The sequence below is a fragment of the Chanodichthys erythropterus genome, chromosome 2 (genome assembly GCF_024489055.1).
Source record: "Chanodichthys erythropterus isolate Z2021 chromosome 2, ASM2448905v1, whole genome shotgun sequence".
Lineage (NCBI taxonomy): Eukaryota > Metazoa > Chordata > Actinopteri > Cypriniformes > Xenocyprididae > Chanodichthys > Chanodichthys erythropterus.
The window spans coordinates 17,242,188-17,266,703 of record NC_090222.1 but is presented as its reverse complement, the minus strand read 5'-3'; the positions used below and the strand labels follow the sequence as shown (position 1 = coordinate 17,266,703).

The 24,516-nt window shown below is 35.9% G+C and overlaps 3 protein-coding genes across 19 annotated transcripts in view; 2 read left to right on the top strand and 1 right to left on the bottom strand.

The window, feature by feature from the left end:
* The window catches only part of LOC137031654 (histone-lysine N-methyltransferase ASH1L-like), a 33,272-nt gene extending 27,322 nt beyond the window's left edge, over positions 1–5,950 (bottom strand). For 15 of the 16 annotated variants that reach the window (XM_067402765.1, XM_067402783.1, XM_067402809.1 and 12 more), the window contains exons 1-2: positions 5,602–5,751; positions 561–1,242 (exon numbers count right to left, since the gene is read on the bottom strand). In XM_067402765.1, coding sequence (XP_067258866.1) covers positions 561–1,061 — 501 coding nt within the window. In that variant the 5' untranslated portion in view covers positions 1,062–1,242; positions 5,602–5,751. The other variant, XM_067402799.1, reaches the window with a different exon arrangement.
* A 2,347-nt stretch (positions 5,951–8,297) lies between these two features.
* On the top strand, positions 8,298–16,678 carry dap3 (death associated protein 3). The gene is made up of 14 exons (XM_067402730.1): positions 8,298–8,447; positions 8,742–8,783; positions 8,889–9,014; positions 11,045–11,146; positions 11,272–11,380; positions 11,479–11,571; positions 11,649–11,779; positions 12,095–12,175; positions 14,518–14,691; positions 14,814–14,873; positions 15,152–15,241; positions 15,500–15,617; positions 16,372–16,540; positions 16,584–16,678. Exons 2-13 carry the CDS (start codon positions 8,745–8,747, stop codon positions 16,455–16,457), a joined length of 1,209 nt encoding a protein of 402 aa, XP_067258831.1. The 5' UTR covers positions 8,298–8,447; positions 8,742–8,744; the 3' UTR covers positions 16,458–16,540; positions 16,584–16,678.
* A 25-nt stretch (positions 16,679–16,703) lies between these two features.
* On the top strand, positions 16,704–23,803 carry gba1 (glucosylceramidase beta 1). Of its 2 annotated transcripts, none has more exons than XM_067402715.1 (10): positions 16,704–16,956; positions 17,054–17,242; positions 18,583–18,729; positions 18,819–18,952; positions 21,323–21,495; positions 21,624–21,861; positions 21,954–22,178; positions 23,020–23,183; positions 23,450–23,566; positions 23,667–23,803. In XM_067402715.1, exons 1-10 carry the CDS (start codon positions 16,902–16,904, stop codon positions 23,770–23,772), a joined length of 1,548 nt encoding a protein of 515 aa, XP_067258816.1. In that variant the 5' UTR covers positions 16,704–16,901; the 3' UTR covers positions 23,773–23,803. The 2 variants fall into 2 exon arrangements, with proteins under 2 accessions (XP_067258816.1, XP_067258808.1); XM_067402707.1 differs by having other exon boundaries at positions 16,705–16,956; positions 17,054–17,248.
* Positions 23,804–24,516: the final 713 nt, after the last annotated feature.

Below are 24,516 nucleotides of genomic sequence, written 5' to 3'. Positions count from 1 at the left end.
TGACTTAATTTCACTGACATTTCATAATAATAACACATCACTAATTGTAAATAAGGTTTTTAATTATTTTTATTTATTACTATTTTGGTGTAACCATTTCATGGTCCTATGATCACAGTATTTTAGAAGGATTTGGGTGAATGAGACAGAAGGACATGGCACATAACACTTGATCAAAAATAAAACAAATGGGAGGAATGTATTTAGCTGTAGGCTTTCCAGTAACTGTTTTCTGGTCAAAAGAATAAAAGAATAACAGAGCATAGATGGAAGACTTCCAGCTGCATATTTTTCAGTATGTGGGAGAATGGGACAAAAAGATAGAGAAAAGGGAGCGAGAACAAGCAAGAAAATAAGATCTGAGTGAGCAAAAAGAAAAAAAGAAGATGACAGAAGCATGTTATAAAATGAGGGGATGTAAAAATAGATAAAAAATGTCAAACTGCTGGTGGCTAAAAATGGCAAGATACAGACAGAAATAGTATCAAGCATTTGTCTCACATAAAGAATTTTAGAAAAAAAAACATGAAAGAAATAAAGAAAATAAAAGAAAGACTTACCTTTTTAGAGGCTGTAATGACTGGTGTAGAGTCACCTTTTTTGGATGAAGTGGGAAGTGGGAGATTCATTCTTGTGGAACCTTTTGGAGAAATGGAATTGTTGCTATTTTTCTGAATCTCTCGATTTGACTGCTTGCCCACTCTGATTTCAGAACTGGAGACTTCACCTCCACATGAACTATGACCATCTCCGTGTGCAAGCCTTTGAGAGATCCTAATTGTGGGCCTGCATATGAAATTCTCAAGGCTCTTTGGGGGCTTCTTTGTCCGTTTTGCTCCAACCCCTATTTTCATTCTTACATTTCCATCTGACTGGTCAGACTTTGTATCTGTTAACTCCCCTGGCCTAGTCTGCTGCTGGGGCTTAAGTTCGATGTTAGTATTCTTTGAGGAAGCTTCTGGTTCAGCCCCTTTGGTTTTTCTCATCCTCTTCCTGTCTTCTGTCCTCTCTTCTTTCTCCAGTCTTGGTGCAGGTGTTGCTTTTTGCCTTTTCTTATCCATTTGAACTTTCAGAGTAGTAGACGTTAATGGGAGTAGTACTTTGACTAATGTCAAAGTTTGTCAATAATTAATGTTCAGCTTATGAGAAAAGATAACGTTATGTTTTTCAGTCTTATTTAATACTCTTCTTTCATCTCACTTGACTTGAGAGAGTAATAAGGTACTGGTACCATGGAAGGGGCTATAAAGTAAAAACAAGAAAGAGACCGACATTAGTCACAGTTTACTCAGTGTGTCACATAACATGACACAGCATTCAAAATGTTTCATCAGAAAACCTCAGCACAAAGTAAAAAGATTACATATGCAGGCGGTACAACAGAAAATGCTACACTTTTCAAAATTTACCCCAATCAAAACACATATCCAGCTCAAAAAGGCAGCAACACTTAACCATCGAGTTACCTGAGCTATTGCTGTGACTGACTAGTTCAAAAGTTAGTGCTCAATTTAGAGGCATGGATTATTAAAGCATGTGCAGCTGGCTCTGAACATGCCGATTCAAATGCTAATGGAATCTGTTTTTGAGTAGCTGACATGAAATACTTTTAGAAAGTAGAGGTCCTGCAATGTGACATGCTATACTGTATCTCTACAACATAAAATTAATTTGTCAGATTAGTGAACTAAAACAAACAAACAAATGACAACAACAACAACAACAACAAACTTGCATATAGAGGAATTAATTTAGATTAATCTGTTAAGAGTGTCTAGATGTATTCAGCTATGTATGGCTGCAACCTTCTTTTTGTTGTAGAAAATGTAAAATAAATATTTGTAAATTTTGCATTCAACTATGTTTTAGTACTAACTCAGACTAAAGGACATTTCACATATTGAACTGTCATCACTGTCAGACAGAAAATCTTACAATGTTGACAGATTTATGGTATATTATGGTAGTGGGGGTCAGGGCCCACTAGTGGGCCTCAGCAAACTTTTAAGGGGGCCTCCAGATGATTTAAAATTATTTAAAATAAGACAAAGCATTTAAAAAAAAAAAAAAAAAAAGATTTATCATTATCATTTAGCATTAATCATCTAAAATCTTCTAAATCATGAACAGCTGAAAAAGTCTTGTAAACTCATTAGTTAAAAAGAGTGGAAACCCTGGAGAACATTCAGCTCCTAAAACTGTCTGAATCCTGCAATTTAACGTTCAATATTATTGTGGACAATAGGGCCTTAGAGTCAAAAAGGTTCAGAACCAATGGTGTATGGTGAATCAACAGACTGTAAAAGGTGAATGTCAACAATCTTAAAGGAAATGGTTGGCCATTTTCGCTGTTAAAATCTTGTAGCTAATAAAAATGAAATTTTATGCAAATATGCATCAACTAACCCATTGCTACAACTTTGACAGTACTTTTCTATTTTTTGTGTTTTTGCATTTATTTAGATAGTATAGATGGAGAGAGGACAGGAAACGGTGAATGTCAACAATCTTAAAGGAAATGGTTGGCCATTTTCGCTGTTAAAATCTTGTAGCTAATAAAAATGAAATTTTATGCAAATATGCATCAACTAACCCATTGCTACAACTTTGACAGTACTTTTCTATTCTTTTTTTTTGTGTTTTTGCATTTATTTAGATAGTATAGATGGAGAGAGGACAGGAAACGGTGAATGTCAACAATCTTAAAGGAAATGGTTGGCCATTTTCGCTGTTAAAATCTTGTAGCTAATAAAAATGAAATTTTATGCAAATATGCATCAACTAACCCATTGCTACAACTTTGACAGTACTTTTCTATTCTTTTTTTTTGTGTTTTTGCATTTATTTAGATAGTATAGATGGAGAGAGGACAGGAAACGAAGTGGGAGAGGGGCGGGATCGGGAAAGGACCACAAGCTGGGACTCAAACTCAGGTCATCCAAAGCGCAATCTCACTACATGTCAGAGGGCTGCCCACGAGGCTGTCAGCTCCGACTAACAATACTTTTTTTAACTGGAACCTCAAAAGGAAACCTATTATTTTTAATGAAGAAGGGAGAATAGTCTTTGTTACTACTTTCAAGAGAGTTTGTTGACTTAGAAATACAAAGATTTCTCTGCTCCCCTAAGACATGCACATTTTTATCTTTATTATGGTTTCTGCATTTGTTGCTCTTCCAGAGCAGTTCAGAATACTTCCAAATTTGGTGTAATAGAAGGGCAGCTCCGTGTGTAATGACATATGAGATGAAGAATTCATCTTTAAAAATATCCAGATAGCTCAATCTAACACAGTTTGGTTCTTTAATATAAAGAATGAATGTGCCAGATGAAAAATAAATTGAACTCTAAAGGAAGTTAGAGTTTCAAATTAACTCGACAATACAAATCTTTTATAATATCATTCATGACCAGCACGATACATATCAATATGCCATTTCCTTTGGGACATACCCACATAAAAATCCCCAGCAATTGCGAAAAACTGGCTGAAACTCTGTTTTGAGTTGTCTGAAAGGCAGGTGCTTTCCCACACAGAGTGAGGTCATTCTGTGGAAGATTCCGCATGATGACCTCAGTGCGTTAACTTGCACAGGGGATCCATAAAATCCAGCGGCTGACCTCCAGGCTCCAGGGAGGAACACGCTAATAAAGCCCAGGATCAGTAGTCTGAGACATCTGTGTGTTGTTGACTGGACTCTGTCAAAGCATTTCCAATATCAAAATTTCCATCCACTCATGCAATCTTGTCTAAAGTGTCCCACCCTGATCTCTCAATCTCTGCCTTCTTGAATCATATCGTAAAGTGCTTTAGCGACCGTTTCTAGCTAGTAAAAGTAACATCCTTTGCAGGTTGTTTCAGTCATTGCTAATTCTTATTAAGAAGACAAAATCCAACAGCATTTCACTTGCTGAGTGCAATCTTCTCAGCTCCTCCTTTAGGATTTGGTGCTAAGAAAACAATCCCAATGGAACGCTTGAAAAGAAAAATGGCCCGAGGAGAGGAGAGAGAGAGCAAAGTACAATGATGTGTGTGTTAGAGAGCAGAAGAGGGAGCTCTGTGGCTATTAGTAGCACAGTTCAGAAGCAAAGTGAGAAGGACGTTTGAGGGTCTTTCTCTCCCTGGGACATAAGCCTACTTTTCAACATTAACCATAATTATTCATTTTCTTGTCCCGCCTGAACATTCTGTCTATCCACAGGTTTCATTTCCCTCTAATCTCGGCCTTTTTCTCTCCTTCCATTTCATCTAGTTTTGTTTCTTTCAATATATAATTTGCTCTCTTTTACAGTCCGTCTTTAAGGCATCTTTTCAAAGAAGACCACACTGAGCAGTCACTGTTTCCTTGTAAATCAAAAACACATGCTCTTCCTTAAAAATCTGTTTTGGTGTTGCTGATACAAATCTTTGCAAAAAAGTGAAAATCTACTATTTTGTCATGTCTAACTTTGCATTTTTCCTCTCGTTCTACTCCTCCCAATTCCCCACATTTCATTACAGTGTCCCTTTTATTCATTTTTACCTGAAGTATCTCAATCCAACACTTCAGTGTCAAGTGCAATGAGGAAGTTATTAGGTTTCGGTTTGTGTATGTTATCTCATTACAAACTGTTATCTTATAAGGGTCTTCTGTCCTCTTATGTACTATAAGACAACAATACGAAGGTTAACACCAGCCTTTGCCAGTCAAGCAGACCTGTTAAGCTCTTCCTCTGTTTCGCTTGTCAAGCAGATTCAGTCAAATATTGTTAATCGGTGCAATGTGAAAGTAGCATATTGAGTTGCAAACAAGATGACATCACTGAGCACTGGCCTCAGTTCAGCAAATCTTTTCTCCCTGGCAAGATCTAAGGGGTCCCTGGGCAAACTCAGAGAACTAACCGTGATTTGACCACAAATCCATCTGCCAAATTTGAAAATACAAAGGGATAAAGCTGTTTCGATTCTACAGGCTCCTCTGTGACCTAGATATAGCCCGGTGCTCCAAAAATAGCAGAAAACTAGAGCATTAAATGAAAAAGAAACAGAGATATGGACAATTAATTAGGTGTCTATGACAATAATGTTTTAGTTGGTTCGCCACTTGAGCAGACGAGCACAGCATGTCAATGCAGTGCGAATACGACTTGATTGATGGGACATAACAAGTATGAGGTAGAATAAGTTACTGTTCCCCTCGCTGTAGACCGAATTTGGAGAAACAGTGAAAAGAAAACAGAGAAATGTCGATACGATCCTGATATCTACAGCGCTAGGACAGAATCGATATAAAGTTGTCAGGAAAGTGGCAAAAAAAGGATAGGCAGACCGCGACTTGGCTTTCTAATCAGCTATTTCGAGCTGTTTACAGATATTACAGCGTTATTATTGGCATACATTAAAAATTGTATAAGGGATACTGCACGCGCGTATGTTTACGATAAAAAGTGTCTTTGCGTATTCATGCGCGAGGGCCTAACAGATGAAGGTCCCGTTTCAAATTACATTTTTATTAAGCAACGGGGGTAGTACACTACGAAAATGTTCTCGAAAACTAATCGGAGATTTAAGAAAACAATAACAAGCAACCACATTGCTTCACGAAATGAAAAATGACTTACCCGAGCTGTATAGAGGACGTATCGCAAGAAAAGGAGCAGCTAATTTACAAGTGTGCGCAACGAGCTGAAACGATAAATGGAGGGATGATGCGTGTCCATTGCGCGAAGCGAAGGACCCCTGAAGATGAACATTGTGCAACACCACACGATACTCACGTCCCCCCTTCTTCTTCTCTTAGCCCCCCTGTTTCTATCCGTCTCTTGCGCAGTTGTTTTACATCAAAAGCATGGTCGTACATTGTGTACCCAGATAGCCACAACCCAAGTTCACCGATGAGGGGAGACGGAGGAGAGGAATGACCATGCTGTATATGTTCGGTTACTGAGCTGATGCCTGCAACTTGAGCTAAATTTATCCACCAATAACACGAGAAAAGAGAAATGTAAACAGCCACGCACATTTATCACCCTAGCGGATGCTGTTTTATCGACACTATCAAAGAGCGGATCAAAGCAAAGATAATCATTAAATCTAATGCGTGTGTGAGAAAATGATATTGAATAATCTAACCCGAGATGGCCGACTTTGAAATGATGAGCAATGATGTAATTGAATTGTGGGCCAGTCTGCGTCGTTCATTTGAAAGATGTGTATTATTTATTATTTATCAATATTTGATATTTTATTTAATATAATACACACAACTAATCCAGCATCTGAAAACTTCGTGCCCAGAAATCTGGCTCTTGAAGTACACGTGCAGTCTATCGCCAACACCTATTTTGTATCTTTCCTTTAATTGCATTACGTTGTATTACAACATGGAACATCATTTTAAGTGGCAGTAACTGCGCACTTACTGCGGGTGACCGATAGGTGGTGCAAACATAATACAGTAGCTACATGTAGTTTACTGAAAGTTATGTAATGTAGCTAATATGTTACACTAGGCATATGTTACGTAAATAAATTTATAATACATAATGATAACAATGAAAAAAATCAATCGAGAATAAAAATTCTTCTTTAATAGACTTTGGATGAGTTTCATTAAAACTCAAAACAGAAAACATTTAATGTTTCAGAGGTAAGGGCTTGATAAGTAGATGACTTAAGAATACTTAATAACTATATTTAGACTACAACCATGAAACCACGATATAATCTATTTTTGGAGTCTGCTTGGATAATGCCATCTAACATTCCCATTCTTCTCAGTGGAAGTTATTTATTTATTTATTTATTTATTTATTGAATTCCAGCAATTAAGTAGGTTCTCAAGACATTAACAAACAACATAAATGAAGGGCATCACAAACAAATACTAAAAATAATTTATGGCTTTTTCTGTGTTTTTTTTTTTTTTTAATGTTGTAGATTCAGAATATATTTCAAGGGCTGTTTGGAAATGAGAAAAATATGGTTTTAAATCACTCCGCTTGCACTGATGAATATAAAAATCCTAATAACAAAAACAGAGTAACCCTTTTCTGTTTGAAATGTTGAATGAAGTAAAACTTTTGATAGGGCTATTTAAATTTAATTTTAAAGCTCAGAAATTGTGACATCTCAAGCCAAAAGAGAGAAGAACAGGGACATTCAAAAAATAATCATGGTTTCTCTTTCAGAATTACAATATATATATATATATATATATATATATATATATATATATATATATATATATATATATATATATATATATTGCTATTGTATTCTATAATAAAATGAAAGCGCTCATATGTTTCTTTCACATGATATAACCAATTTTAAAGGAAGAGGGAAACATATTTATCCAAAACAAAATTTCTATGGAGGAATAGAAATATTAACAAAAATGTGATCTAGGCTATTATTAGTCATTAATTAGGCCTACATAAGTTTTACTCGAAAACTACTGTTTAGATAACTTACTGTACTACCTACCAACAATATTGCCAAGTGCATTGATTTCTGAACAGAAACTGAACTTGTGATATAATATCAATGAAAGTTGTTTAACCTGCCATGGCTACACTTGAGGCTGCCATTTTTGCTCAGAAATGAAATACAAATGAAGTCATGCTGCAGGTCTCAGAGCAACACACAGTGGTGTTTTGATCCTGAATGAATTAGCATTTTTCAACAAATCAGTTAAATTAGCCTAATGATGAACAATTCATAATGGTACTCATCAGTTAATGATGACTCATTCATAATGAACATAAAGACAGTCAATTGTCTCCACCTACTGGCGCAACAACAATATAACATACATCTCCACTAAACTGCACCACTAAAGCACAAATTGACAATCAAATAAATAAATAAATAAAAAATCATTAGAAATTTTTAAAACTTAAAAGTATACAATAACTTTCAAATAAAAGTAGTAATGGAGCAAAACTTAAAATGGTTTGTTGTTTATTTAAACATTTGTTGATATCACAGTTTTGTTGATGTCACACTTAATATATTTGGATTTTTATATTTTAAAACTGAATGGGTCTGGGACAGGGTAAAATAATAATCTATGCGTAAAAGATGCAAAAAGATTTATTTCGGCTACTTGTGAATGGCCGTCAGTGGATAAAAATGAAGCATAATGGTATACGTTACTTATCAACCAGCAGAAGTTAACGGGTCGTGATAATCATAGATATTAATACGTGTTGCGTATGAATTTAATACAAAAACATATCTGACGCTTACCAGCCAAACCTTGACCTCTTGGTCATACGTCTTCGTCATTTGCGTAATGACGTAACTTCCGACGTCTGTTGAAACAATGATGGCGACCTCCATCGGTCGTGGCCCGTGACAGTACGACCGTTCGCGGCAACCAGCAAGACGGGGTTTTTGCTTTACATGTAACCCTTAAATGACAAGCTTTTTTCTAAGCATCTGACGCCTTTTTTCTCTAGCGGTAAGTTATTGTCTTATTCCGTTTTTGTGCATGGTGTAGCCGCATCATGCCTCATGCACTTTCATGCTTTCAGCCAGCATATCACTCGCAAGGTGAAAGACATGAAGACTCTTTCTGAGAATAACATTATAGGAATTAATTTTCTATAATTTCGCCAAAATATATAATGTCTGTAAGTAGAAGCTTCCATAACAAGTATTCAGTTTAACGGTTTTAAAGTGAGCACAGTTTGTCAACCGGATTACATTAAGAGAACATCTCTGATTAAACATAAATTGCTTGCTCTTGTTTCAGAATATGAATCTGCACAAACTGGCCTCGCGTTTGCGTCCTACAGTAAGTGTCATTAACCTTTCATATGTTTTATATTTATCTATAAAATACATTTAAGAACATTTAACAGGACAGATTACTCAAAACAATTAATGATGTCATTATCAGGTCACACAGAAGTTCAGACATTTCCATATCCAAGGAAGTGGCCAGCAGCTGGAGGCGGTTGTTGGGGAAACATCATCAGCTGAGCCAAGTCTGCTGTCAGTCTTCAGAACTTCAGAGCAGGATCCAGTATGCCCTATAAACTTAAAACTGTGCACACAGAGTGTCTTATGTAAACATTAATCAAGTTGTATACCCTAAACCATATTTTTTTTTATTATTTTAATATGTTCCTTGAGGTTCACTTTTAGTGTTTATAAAGTTGCATTATGAATATATAATGTACATATGCATGCAGAAAAACAATTACTGTCAGCCTTCATTCTGACTCTCCTTCTGAAATGATCTGTTTTTAAGGGGAGGCTCCTTTAAGGCTTGTCAGTTAACGGCCACTGTTAAAACTGGTTTACATTTTTGCATAGGAAAAAGTATCGATGCCCACTCGCTATTGCACGAGTAAGTGTTATGAAAACATTATCCATATAAAACCACCATTTACAGACAAAGCATTTTGAAATCCTTTACTTCTGGTTTGTGATGCAGCTTCTGTCAGATCCAGTACCTCCATTTGTCCTGTTTTTTGAGAGACTCGTGTGCGTTGAGTAACTGAACGTGAATCTGTACACTGTATCCAGTGTAGTAGACCGCGTTAGTGAATATAATGGGTTCTGTTTGATTTTGACACAACGCTTACATCCAGTGTAGGCAAATGTCAGCGGTGAAGCCAGTGGATGGGGCCTATGGTGCGATGATGTAGGCTATAACTATTCATTGATGTATTTGCCCATGTGATGTCAGAGATCCTGCAATGTCAAAACAAGGCTTTTTTTTGGAGATTGATTAAATAAATGCTTTGCTCATAATGAGGAGGCTGTTTTAAGCTATGAAATTTGCAGGATGTTTTAATGGTAAAAAGACCTCTTATACGTCAAAAGATCAAGGCAAATTTGATTTTGCATGTGATGACTCCTTTAAAGGGGTAGATCACCTCTTGTTAGATGGGCTTTTAATAAAACTTCCCTGTCAATGCCATAGAAACGTGAAAATAGGCTATACATGACTAAAGAAAACAAAGATAAAGGACTGTGACATTCCCTTTTGTCAAAAACATCAACACCCGGGCTGTAGTGCACTTTTGATTTTGGTGCCATCAATCTGACTGTCTGTGGGAATACAAAAATGTGGATGTTGGATCTGTAGTTTTAAGCAAAGCTCTGGAGCTGTCTAAAGTCTGCACCAGCATCTCAGTGCAAATAACATGGAGAAAGAGTACACACTGTTCATTTACATATACTACCAATATTGTAACAACTGGTTTAAAATTGAATAGTAGTAAAGTTTTCAGCCAGTCGAAGATGTTGAATCTGCGTTGGAGAAAAAAATCACTCTTATTGGCTATTCAGCTTAGCAAACCAGCGCAAAAGAAGTAAGGCTATTGTACAGTAGAATGTACTTCTCAAAATTATAATAATAATTATAAAAATAATACAGTGTATTAAAACGTTATTTTCTAAGGAATATCACATAGGTTTTCATCCATGTTTTAAACAGTAAACCTAAGTTGTGCTGCACTTTGTTTGCCAAAAAATTAATTGAAATTGAAATTAAAAAAGAAATTAATTTCATTTGATTAAATTTTAAAAGATTAATTAAATTGTTAAAGCTTTAGGCATTAATTTGTTTACCACTGTTTTCGATAATACATTTGTAGTGAATCATATAAATATATTTTTATAAAATAAAATTACAACTTTATATTACACAGTTCTGACTTTATAACTCACAATTGTGACTTTATTATCACGCAAAAGTCTGAATTGCGAGATTTAAACTCGCAATTGTGAGGAAAATGGTCAGAATTGTGAGATAAAAAAGCTGCTATTGCCATTTTCTTTATTCAGTGGCAGAAACAAGCTTCCATAGATGATATTATTAACAGAATTTGGGGGTAAATAAAAAGGAATTTCATAGGGGCCCTATATATGTTAGATCTGAGCATCTTATCATGTTGCTCTGCTATGTGATTTACCTATTATTTAATATTTACATGGTGAACTGCCCCTTTATACAGCATGGAAAATAAGTTATGGAAAGCTCAAAGCTCTTTATGTTGTGACATTCCATCCTCATTGTCGACCCACTCTTTTTTTCTTTCTCAGGCATGCCATTCGGAAAGACATATTGGGCAGTACTACACAATCCCCCCGGCTCACATCCAAAAACTCTTCCCCCATGGACTGCCTCCACGTTTCCAGTTGCAGGTTTGGGAACAGTACTATGTGTGTGTGGATTTAGTATAGATTTAATATAGTCTAAATAGAAATGGCATGATGTTTGTGGTGGAAGTTGCCTGGACAACTAATACATGTTTGTACTCTTGTTTTAGGTTAAGACGTTTAATGAAGGCTGCTTGATGGTGAGGCAATCGGCACTGGAGCTTATCTCATATCTTAAAAGAGTTGATTACAGCAAGCCCCCGCTGCGTTACATACTCTGTATCCTCAAACAGAAAATTCCCAGTGAGCTGTTTTACTTTGTGCATATTCCTCTTCCACACTTAATATTTCACACATTCCTTGACAATGTGCTTTAGATGGAGATACTGGCTCTGGAAAGACCCTGTCTTTGTGTCACGCCCTGCATTACTGCTACACCCAGGGCTGGCTGATCCTGCATATACCAGATGGTGAGCTGCACTGACCCTCATTCAAACAAAATGCAAGATGAGGTGAAGTTTGGAATCTTATGATGTTCTCTCTGTAGCTCATCTGTGGGTCAAGAACTGCAAAGAGCTGCTACCCTCTTCTTCCCGCCCCTCACGCTTTGACCAGCCGATTCAAGCATCCCAATGGCTAAAGAACTTCAAAATCACCAATGAACGCTTTTTATCCAAGGTACAACTCTGGATGTGTTAATTGTATGGTAGGGTTTATGGGTATGCAAGTAGGTCAGTAGATCACCTTATCACATTGTCTGGCCCATGGAAATTTTATTTTCTGTTTTTTAATGTAATTTTTTTAAACTACAAAATATAGACTTAAGTTGTCTAATGTAAAAATATTAAGAAAAAAAATCATAAAATATACTACTACTATTCCCTCCTTGTGTATGTGGGTAGATGTTGTATATCACTTATTATTTATTATTTTTGTTAAATGTTTTTATTTATTTTTTTGAGCTGCTCTGATGTCAATCTCATCAATTGACAGATAAAGACAACACAGCGATATGTGTGGACAAAGAGAGAAAGTACTGAAGAGGGGCGGCCTTTAGGGGAGCTTGTTGATCAGGTGAGTTTTATTCTTCATCATTATCATCATCATCAGGGGGCGGAGCCCAAATCTATATTTGTCCAAAGACATTTTAATTTTCTATTAACAGCTTTACTGACATGAAAGGAGCTTTTGTTGTCGTATTCTTGTTCAGAAAATGTACATTATTTGACACTGTAATTTGTAAAACTTTGTTGGATGTACCTCCTCTAGGGGGGTCCGGGGGCATGCCCCCCCAGAAGAAAATTTTCTACATTTTAAGGTTAAATGCATCAATCTGGTGCACTCTGGAAACTCAAAATTAAGACAAATTGACCAAAGAAACAGCATTGACTTGTACCTGGACATTAAAAAGGGTTCAAATATCTTTTTTACGATATTTCTGTACTCATTTCTTTTTAAAAGATAAATCATTGAGCTTTTATTTTGATCACCAGATCACCAGCTGATCGCGTGCGCAAATGTGCGCACTTCTCTTTAAAACACTCAGCACAGACAGACTGTATATATACTTAATCACTGTCTTTTGCTGTTTTATAAAGGCACAAAGCCTTATTACAGCTCGAATTTAGCTCGTTGGCAAAAGTAGTATGTTTTAAATTTTCAGTTCATTATGAAATGGTGGTGGCAGCAGAGGGTCATTAATGGGAAACACTGAATGAATGTATAGCTGATAAATGTGCTAAAGTTTGTTTTATAACAAAAACCCTTCCACCGGACCGAAAGAGAGTCTCGAGGCCTGCCGCTGCTCTGAGTGAGTGACACAGACAGCAAAGAAATGTATTCTATAGGTTAGATTATTTTTAAGGTCTGTTTTTACAGGCTGTATGCAGTATATGCAAAGCCAAAGCGCAATGAAATAAAGTAACTTATGATTCCGGGGGTTTACATAGGCTATTGTCCAGTTTCATATTTGCTCAGTGACAGTCATTACATTCGGGGCTGAAGCCCTGGCAAAATAGGCTGGCGCCGCCCCTGATCATCGTCATCAGAACTTCCCAATTACTACTACGTTAAACGGTTAGTTCACCCAAAAATGAAAATTCTGTCATTATTTAGAATTTACACCCCATTATTATTTTACACCCTCATGTTGTTCCACACCCGTAAGACCTTCGTTCATCTTCAGAACACAAATTAAGATATTTTTGATGAAATCCAAGAGGTATATGACTAGTCCATAGACAGCAATATAATCAACACTTTCAAGGTTCAGAAATGTACTAAAGACATCGTTAAAACAGTCGACGTGACTACAGCACTTCAGTAATGTTATGAAGCAACGTAAATACTTTTTGTGTCCAAAAACAAAACCATAATAACGACTTTATTCAACAGTATCTTCTCTTCTGTGTCATTCTCATACGTTGTTTACGTCCAGCGTTTCCAGGTTCTACATCAGAACTCATTATTGGCCGGCTCCTGCGTCAGCATCACACACATGTGTCGTGCTGCTCACATGATCAGCTTTGGCCAATACTGAGCCGGCCATTGGACGTAAACACGTAAGCCTTCACTTTGCTTACTGCGGCAACTATGTCAGGACAATGACAGGGGAGAGAAGAGATTGTTAAATAAAGTCGTTATTTTATTTATTATTTATTTATTTTTTAAGTATTTGTGTTGCTTCATAACATTAATGTTGAACCACTGCAGTCACATCGACTGTTTTAACAATGTCTTTAGTACGTTTCTGGACCTTGAAAGTGTTGATTATATTGCTGTCTATGGACGAGTCATACACTTCTTGGATTTCATAAAAAAATCATTTCATTAATTTCATTAATTTGTGTTTTGAAGATGAACAAAGGTCTTACGGGTGTGGAACGACATGAGGGTGAGTAAATAATGACCGAATTTTCATTTTTGGGTGAACTAACCCTTTAAATTGACTATATCATAAACTTCTTACAGTCATTTTTATAGTATTGTCACCTTGTTCTATTGCTTTATACTTGTGTGTGTTTATATATATCTATATATATATATATATATATATATATATAGATATATATAGATATAGATATATATAGATATAGATATATATAGATATAGATATATATATATATATAGATATATATATATATATATAGATATATATATATATATATATAGATATATAGATATATATAGATATATATATATATATATATAGATATATAATATATATATATATAGATATATATATATATATATATATATATAGATATATATATATATATATATATATATATATAGATATATATATATATATATATATATAGATATATATATATATATATATATATATAGATATATATAGATATATATAGATTATTTCTGTTTATTTATTTTTTAATCATTTGATTTAATTTGAACAGGGTGTGAATCGCATGAAGAGCAGCAGTGATGTGGTGGGTGCAGTGCTGCGAGAGCTCAGGCTGCAGGCAGGGGGTGCCACAGATGGCGAGGGGGCCTTTAAACTGGCCGTGGCTGTGGATGGAGTAAATGCTCTGTGGGGCAAAACAACTCTAAAAAAGGAGGACAAGACTATGGTATAAATTGGCTAGAATAAAATACTAATTAATAAAAGTTTAAATATCATAAATGTATTAATATTATGAAATCATTAGTATCAGTGCATTTTTTTTTAAACTTTCTTTTTCATTTTATACAGTGTGAGCCAGAGGAACTGACTCTGATTCATAATCTGAGGAAGATGATGAAAAACGATTGGGTAAAAAAAAACCTCTCACTTAATACTATAATACAGATTTAACTCTCAGTGAGTTGTTTACTCTCAATTTAAGGCAAATTCACACCAAGAACGATAACTATGAAAGTGATTCCAATGACATTGTTTCACTGTGTCATTATTCTTATGGTGTGGACTCTGCTGCTGTTCTTTTATATTTCGAACGATTCTTAGAACTATATCTTTATCGTTATCATCATAATTATCATTCTTGGTGTGAACGGGCCTTTACTCTCACTTTATATTTCTCTCTGTTATAGAGTGGAGGTGCTATTCTCACAGCACTGTCTCAGACCGGGTCCCTGTTCAAGCCACGGTCTGCTTACCTTCCCAATGAGTTACTAGGAGAGGTCAGCAACCCTCACACACACACACACACACACAAAAAACACATTATGCCTTTTTCATTAAACTGCTGAGTAAATGCCCTAAGTTAACAGGGCTTTGTTTTGCATTTTACTTCAACAATAGACTTTGAAGCATTTGCAGAACTTTAGAGGCCCCTGACATGGTCTGTTGCATGCATGAATTGTCTAGGTTTGTTAAAAGGGCTTAATGTATTTTCTCTTCTCACTTTTTGTCTTGATTTCCCAATTTCTGTCTTTCAGGAGGGGTTTGATAATATGGAACCTTTTGTGCCAGTTTCTGTGCCCAACTACAGTGAGAAGGAGTTTGAGAGCTGTTATCTGTACTATTTAGACCGTAACTGGCTGCAGCATCCGCACAGTAAGTTTGTGTATTTATGTGTCTGGGGTGCGAGCAGTTGCAACCGGCAGCGCTGTGTGTAGAGAGAACAATGTGGTCATATAAAATGTAGGAAGTTCCTGTTTACAAGTTTTCAAGTCATAATTATGATTAAATGTGCATTCAAGTGATTTTTGGAATGAATAAAATGAAAGCGATGGGCAATGTCTTTTTTCATTCTTTCTTTTTCACTTCCTGACAAAGTAGGAAGCTTGTTTAATATTAATGCTACATAGTGAAGAGCTAAGGATGTACATTTGGTGTGTAATTGGGGTTAATCAATCTGTGGTCAGGGGATTCCCAGGGTGTGCAAGGAAGTGTTAAATGGTGGAAAAGTGTGTTTAAAAAAAAAAAAAAGATTAAAGTAAGTGAGTAAATAAATAAATACAGTATTAGAACAGAACTATGAGTAGAAAACGCTTAATATAACTTCATAGAAGCTATTTTAGACATTTATAATCATTTTTCACAGGGGTGTATTAGATATTTGGGTGTTCATGGAATTTAAAAGACTGAAAACCTTTGGTCTAAATGAGTAGTATTTTCTGACAAGCTTTATAACTATTTTATATCCACAGAAAAAAATGTCTTTATAAAACATAATTAAACAAGCATTGTTCATGTCTGTTCATTTTGTGAATTAAAATCATTCTGACGTCATTCTTGAAGTCAGAAATAGCGTATTATGTATGTTACAAGATACCCATGTTCAGTTTCTCTTATCCTTTACCAACAGGTCGATCTGAAGAAGGAAAGAAAGAGCTCATCTTTCTCAGCAACAAAAATCCATCCATCCTGGAACGATTGTGTGCCTTCTTGTAATGCACATTTGTGTCTCTCTTGTATCTGTACATCATGTGAATTCAATAAACTTAAAAGCAGAATTTTTCATAATAAAAAACTTGGAAAACGTTTACAGCTTTTTTTTTCCTCATAAAAACTATTTTGAAATTGCTCTCCTAAAAAACATTGTTGTTAGAAGTCACGTGGTAAAGGAGGTGGTCATGTGGCCGGAGCGTCACCCGGAACTCAGCCGAAAGGTGCGTGATAGTTAACAGCTCAGAAACAGTATGTGAACGTGAAGACAGTGGTCCTTCACATAACATTTAGAGGACAGTAATGATAATAATATTTCCGTTTTTAGGCTTCGGACAAACTTTAAATACATAGAGGCGGTTGTCTGCTAATAAGTCGCGAGAGCACGTTTAAATATTTTAAAAAGCGTTGTTGTTGTTTACATGTAACAAGAATCTCCGCATCGACAGAATGAGAGAACCCGCTCTTTTCATTCTGCTCACTGGAGTAATCAGTTTCGCAAGAGGTGTGTTTATTATCTAAATATAATCAGATAAATGAGATATGTTAAACTACTGTATTCTTCATTTTTTCTGTCTGCTTGTTTGTGTCACTTTGTCCAGCTGACAGTAACGAATGTCTAGCACTGAATTTCGGTCATGGTTCGGTTGTGTGCGTGTGCAATACGACATACTGCGACTCGATGGGCCGGATTGTGTTGCCAGGTTCCAGTCAGTTCTTGTCATATGTCAGCAGTAAATCTGGCAGCAGACTCGTGAAGAGTCAAGGCCAGTTCCAGAAAAACAGCACAGGTGCAGGTGAGTGCTATTAAAGTCACCATGAAATCAAAATAAACAATTATTTTTTTTTTTAATGAAATATTTATGAAAAAATAACTTTCCTATCCCTTTTGCTATGAAACTATTTTTTTTTCTCTGATAACTTGTTTACTGCCTCAAGGGTGGGACAACCTGTCACATTAAATTACAGCAATAGCAAACTACAACCATCTAATCAATTCCCTATGAACAAAATAAAGTCCCGCCCTACATAAGTCACAATAATGAAGAAAAGACAGACCAAATCTCCATCAGAGATTTGTTAGATTTGAGTGTTAGGCCTTAAAGGGATCATTCACCCAAAAATGAAAATTCTGTCATTAGTTGTATAAAGTTTTTGAAGTGTCAAAGTGGTAGTTATGTAGCTGTCTATGGAGGGACAGAAAGCTCTCAGATTTCATCAAAAATATCTTCATTTGTGTTCTGAAGGTGAACTAAAGTCTTATGGATTTAAAATGATATGAGGGTGAGTAAATAATGACAGAATTTTCATTTTTGGGTGAACTAACCCTTTAAAGACTTATTTCACCCCAAAATGAAAATCCATTTAGTCATTTAGTACCCTTTCCAAATACGTCTAAAGTTCATCTTTGGAAAACACAAATGAAGATATTTTTGTCCATTCTCTGAGTCCACATAACTTTCACACATCAAAAGAAATTGTAACAGTAATCAGTTATTTTTTGCAATTTTCATTTTTGGGTGAAAAAATGTAAATAAATAAATAAAAGTTATAGTTATTGTATTGTTACTTTTATTTGGCCATCATAAGAAAATAATACAATTGTCAGACAGAATCAGTCAAGTTTTACATTTTGTCAAGGGTGCCCCTTTTATAGTTGGTGTGTTGCGATTAAAAACAGAAGTTGCGATGATCTTTTCTTCCCTATTGTTCCTTATATCCGAGTGAAAGGGCTTCTCAAACAAAAAAAAATGTAGAGTGGGTCTTGATTTTGTCCATTAGGAATTGATCTCAGAGATTGTCTCAGAGATTAATCACGCACCCTTAATTGCGATTAATCGCACTTATCATGAAATTAAGCATACACCATTTATCTTGTTTAATACATCCATTTTGCCATCATTGCCTATATACAACAAAGTAAACCATCAGATTGAAGTGTGATTTTCACAAAACTGTATTTAGATTTAGAAAATTTTATTCCATAAGAATTGTCCATTTTGATTTCATGGTGACTTTAAGGAAGGAGGGAAAAATCAAGTAGAGAAAGAAGTATTAAATAAATAAAAATGATATATATTTAATATTATGTCAAATGCTGAACCCTTCTTCCTTCTCTCCTGGATCTTAGCTCTCAGAATCACTCTGAATCCCAGTCAGAAGTACCAGCACATTAAAGGATTTGGAGGTGCCATGACAGATGCGGCAGCCATGAATATTCTGTCTCTGTCCTCCGGAGCTCAGGACCAGCTGCTCAGACAGTACTTCTCCCCAGATGGTGAGATTGACAGAGACAGGGAGGGACAGAGAATGAAAGTGGTTTCAGCATTCTCAGTTCTGAATGGTGCACATCGCTGTCTGTCACAGGTATAGAGTACCGTTTCGTAAGAGTGCCAATGGCCAGTTGTGATTTTTCAACTCGCCTCTATACATACGCTGACACTCCAGGGGACTACGATCTCCAGAACTTCACCCTGGCCAAAGAGGATATTCACATGAAGGTATCATACACAAACAGAAACACACCATCACAGTGTTTTTTTTTTTTTTTTTGTGAATTTGATAAAACAGTGACGTCATGCGCATGCTTATTACGTGTTCAGTCTGTAGGCATGTGATGTTTCTTTACAAAGTGACATTGCCAACTACTGGCCTGGCATGCATAATACAGTGCTTTTAGTCATTTTCGTGAACAGGGATTGTTTTGACAACATTGCCACCAGTACGCGAAAAACACAATGTTTTTAGTACATCTAGGTCCTAAAATGAACACTCGCCAAGCGCCAACTGCTAGTAAAAATCAGCATCACACACTAAAACGATGTCACTCGCCAGTTGGCCGGTAACATTTTTATGATTTCTAACAATGCATGAATGTGAACAAACGTAAACCACATTTGGGACAGTTGACTGGCCAGTGCTTCATCGTCAAAAAAGTTTAAGCCTTGATAATTTAAATATTCAAGCGAAAGAGAGCTCATTTCTACGGAGCTCCAGATTAGACATGCAGGAAAAAATAATTAGTAGGCTAAATGGTGTGCACGATTTACTAATTTGTTCCCTCGATTTACTAAATCGTGCACACGTTTTAGTAAATAAATCAAGGGAACCAAATAGTAAATCATGCACACGTTTTAGTAAATCGAGGGAACAAATTAATAAATCGTGTGCACAATGTAATTTATTTTTTTTTGCACGTCATGTGCGGGGCTCCGTACCCAGGAAGCTGTGTTACACAGTGTGCAAATGCTAAACTGAGCTCTCTTTCATGTCTTCTTGCACTCAAATGGACAAATTCACACAAAATTATGTCAAAAAAAATAGGGAGTATCCTAGTTAACAGGCCCGGTTTCACAGACAAGGCTTAGCCTAAGCCAGGATTAGGCCTTAGTTCAATTTGGATATTTAAGTATATTTTATAAACATACACTTGAAAAAAACATTACTGGTGTGTATCTTGCGACAAAACAATGGCACTGACATATTTTAAGATATGTCAGTACAAGTTGCTTTCATTTAAAGCAGAACTAAGTAACTTTTTTACATTCTAAGTCCTTACGATGGTTAATTGACTTGTGTGTTTGAGGTGAGCACTAACCCCCTCTGGCACGTCTACGCCAGAAAACAGCATTTGCAAGTTGAGCTGCGCCGACCCGACACAATTTCGCCTCATGTTCATGTTCACGCGAGACTGACACAATGCTTTACGGTAATTCAAAAACAATGTATATATGATGACTTTATAAGACAATTTCGAAAATTACCCACCTCCATCGAGATTTCTTGTACTGTATTTACAAAACTACTGCGCTGGTGAGCGTTAGTCGTTGTAGTCCAGAGCTGCATTTGGAGTATTTACGACAGTGTGATTCACTGAAGGAACCTGTAGGGGGAGCTTCGCAAATCTTACTGAGTTCCGCTTTAAAACAGCTCAAACATGCATTTTAGTCTAGGACTAGCTTAAGCCTTGTTTGTGAAACCGGGGGATATCTGTTATGTGTTAAGTGAATGTAAAGTTGAGAAAGTAAATGCGTGTGTACAGTATCACTCTTAAAGTGACAGCAGCCTATTCCTATTCCTGCTGGTGTTTGTGTTTTTAATGTTAATCAAACAAAGGACAAACAAAAAATCACTCACTGCTCTTGACTGAATAACTTTTCTAACTTTAATAAGGATTAATTAATAAGGATTTTTAATTTATACACTGAAGACTATGCAGCGTTATTTTACATTTGCTTACTTTATTATTTGTATCTAAAAAGTACTGTTAGAACTACCTGAAAAGCACTATTTATTTCTTTTGTATCTTTGATATTGTATTTATTTGTGATTTTGTTTGTAATTTGATAGGTAGTTAGGCTATTAGTTGTGGCATCAGAATTGGAATAGAGAATTTTGAGTTTACGCCAAATCTAAAATTTTGGTGTCATTACTGCCTGTTTTTGCAAAAACAGTTTCATGGCCGGTAAATTTTCTTAAGTCACCAGCCACTGGCAGGTGTGGCAAAAAGTTAGTTTTAGGCCCTGAGTACAAAATGTTTGTGTAGGAGTACCCTAAAACTACCAGTAGCCCTTGTCATAAGCAAGTTCTTATGAATGATTATTGAATCATTCACGCAATCAATTCAATCAAAAATGCAGATTCATTAAATATGTAAACCACTGTGTGTTGCATGGAGATCATTCTAATAGGCTACATCACACAATAAATGCATGGACTCTCAAGGTGCAATTTTGCAAAGTGAGTAATAACGTCTGCTTGCACATTGTTAAAACAATAATTACAAAATTACCGTGGATGATACATATTGCACACCTCTTATCACAACACCATAGTGTCATATTCTCATTCATTTCATCTTTCTCCCCCAGATTCCCCTGCTGCAGCGGGCACAGGCTCTCTCTGCTCAGCCTCTTAATCTGTTTGCCAGCGCCTGGAGCGCCCCCGCCTGGTTGAAGACCAATGACGCACTGACTGGGAAGGGCTCACTCAAAGGCAAGCCAGGAGGCAAAGAGCATAAGACCTGGGCTCAGTACTACATTAGGTGCATGAAGGAACCTAATTCTGCATTTAAATACAAATATCTAAACTAAATGGACTATAATATTTTTTTCATAATAGTAATTTTCGCATTTGTTGATCCTTTTAATGACTTTTACATGTCCTATTTAGATTTCTAGAGGAGTATGGGAAATATAATCTTTCATTCTGGGGGTTGACGTCAGGGAATGAGCCCACTGCAGGCGAAATGACAAATTACAGTTTTCAGGCTTTGGGTTTCACTCCGGAGACACAGCGTGACTGGATTGCCCTGGATTTGGGTCCAGCACTCCATTCCTCATCCTTTCCCAAGACCCGCCTTATGATCCTCGATGACAACAGAGTTCTGCTTCCACACTGGGCCAAAGTGGTAAATGAGGATGGGTGGATAAAAAGAGGGATGGGAAGATGTTCATTAAGATGCAGATGGTGGTAAAAGTCTACTTCTCTTCCCTGTTGTAGGTTCTGAGTGACATACAAGCAGCACGTTATGTCCACGGCATTGGTGTTCACTGGTACCTTGACCATCTTGCACCTCCTGACATCACCCTGACAACCACACACCACCTCTACCCAGAGTACTTCCTGTTTGCAACAGAGGCATGTTCAGGGTGGAGTCCGGTGGACCGTGGTGTGCGTCTGGGCAGCTGGGACAGAGCAGAGAACTATGCACATGACATCATACAGGTACATGATTATCTGAACGCTTCAGAAGTATATTTGAAAAATCAATATTGATAAAAATGATTACATACTATATAATAAAAAAATTTATTTTGAGGATTTAGTAGGAAATACAGAATTATACATATTAAATACAAATTACTGTTATTTTTAGTAAAGGCTTACCTGTAAAGTATATTTAACATTATTATTTAATATTATATTTTATATTTAAGCCTTTTCCCTCCCCATCTTTTTTTTTTTTTTCCCCATAAAGGATTATAAAATGTGACCATGGACCACAACACCAGTCATAAGTTTCACAGGTATATTTGTAGCAGTATCCAACAATACATTGTATTGGTCAAAATTATCGATTTTTCTTTTATGCCAAAAATCATTAAGACGTTAAGATCATGTTCCATAAGATATTTTGTAAATTTCCTACCATAAAAAAATATATATATATAAAAATTGTGAGTGGATATGCATTGCAAAGGACTTCATTTGGACAACTTTAAAGGCGATTTACTCAATATTTCAGTTTTTTTGCACCCTCAGATTCCAGATTTTCAAATAGGACAATATTTGGTCGAGATGCGACTAACAAATCATATATCAATAGAAAGCTTATTTATTTAGCTTTCAGATTATGTAAAAATCTCAATTTAAAAAAAAAATTACCCTTATGACTGGTTTTGTGGTCCAGGGTCACAAATATATTTTAAAATTAACTTTGTTGAGGCTGCAGTGCCATTAATATACAAAGTGGTTGTGACATAATATATATAATTTTTTAAATGTAATTATTAAAAAAATTATTATAAAATGTACCTTTTATCTCCCCAACTTTCTCTTTATTTAGGACCTGAATAACTATGTGACAGGATGGACAGACTGGAACTTGGCCCTTAATCTGGATGGAGGGCCAAACTGGGTTAAAAACTTTGTGGACAGCCCCATTATTGTGGACCCAAGTAAAGATGTCTTCTACAAGCAGCCCACCTTCTACAGCATGGCCCACTTCAGGTTAGACTAATTTCAAACACTGCTAACTCTGGCAGAATTCAGCTCTTGCACAAAAATGCCATCTAGTTTAAATTTCACATTTAAATGTAGCCAATTATGTAATTTAATTGCAAATATAGAAGTAGGCACTAAACTTTTTTGAATCATACTTGGGTTGTGTAAAACAACGTTAAATTTTATACATCTGAATCATATAATTCAAATACAGCATTGTTAAATAGAATATTCAACTTCAACACAAGTTTTTGTGCTTTTAAAACTGACAGCAAGTTCCTGTGGGAGGGGTCACAGAGAGTGGGTGTGTCCTTCAGTCAGCACACCAGCCTGGAAATATCTGCCTATATCAGACCTGATGCCTCAGCAGTGTTCATCATTCTCAACAGGTAAAAGACTGATGGTCTCATTTACACTCATCTAGTGTTGTTACATAGTAGTCATTATTACATGAATTCAGTTTGATATAAAATGTTTCTGAAACTGCAGGTCTGAAGAAGAGGTGCAGTTTGAAGTTTGGGATCAAACGCTGGGCTTTTTGCCAGGAAGTGCTGCACCTCACTCCATCCTCACACTACTGTGGAACAGACACTGAGCGGCCATACTAAACACTGGGTCAATGACCCACATATGCACCTTAATGAGTAACTCTGAAAATCATTTCAGTCACGCTTTAAGGCCTGTAACATTTCAAATGACTGCAGCAAACATTACAAAGAAATCATTTCAGAAGACAATAGTGATTTATGGGACAATTAGCAGTTTTAGAAGCAATAAAAAGCATGATGTGATTGGGTCATGTTTTAAAAAAATGTTAACATCCCTGGAGAAAAATTGATGTATAAAATTTCTTGCACTGAAGGTATTATGAATTAAAAAGACTCAAATGCAACATTTTCACAGCCATTTCTTCTGAGAAAACATTTATGTAAACAAAAATCAATATGAAGGTCTGAATGCTTTCCTTGTTTGCCTGTTTCATAGCAAGATCAACATGTTTCCTGGTTTTTATTCAGTTTTATTATTAATACATCGTGGTCATACACATCATATAATATATATTTATATACTTTAATATTTAGCGATTCATTGTCATTTTCATCATCAATGTTTTTTGTCTTCCTTAAATGAGTTTTCCAACTAAAATTATTTACATTAGAAAAAACTGTAATAGAAATGAGAGTGAAAAGAACTAAATCAAATTACACTGAATGACATCGATGGGTTTGTGATATATACACACCAGAGATGGAGAAAGACAAAACTTCATGATCCCCTGGACAAGTGGAGAAAAAAAAAAGGATGCAAGAACAAGGAAAGGCCTGGGGATGTAAAGCCA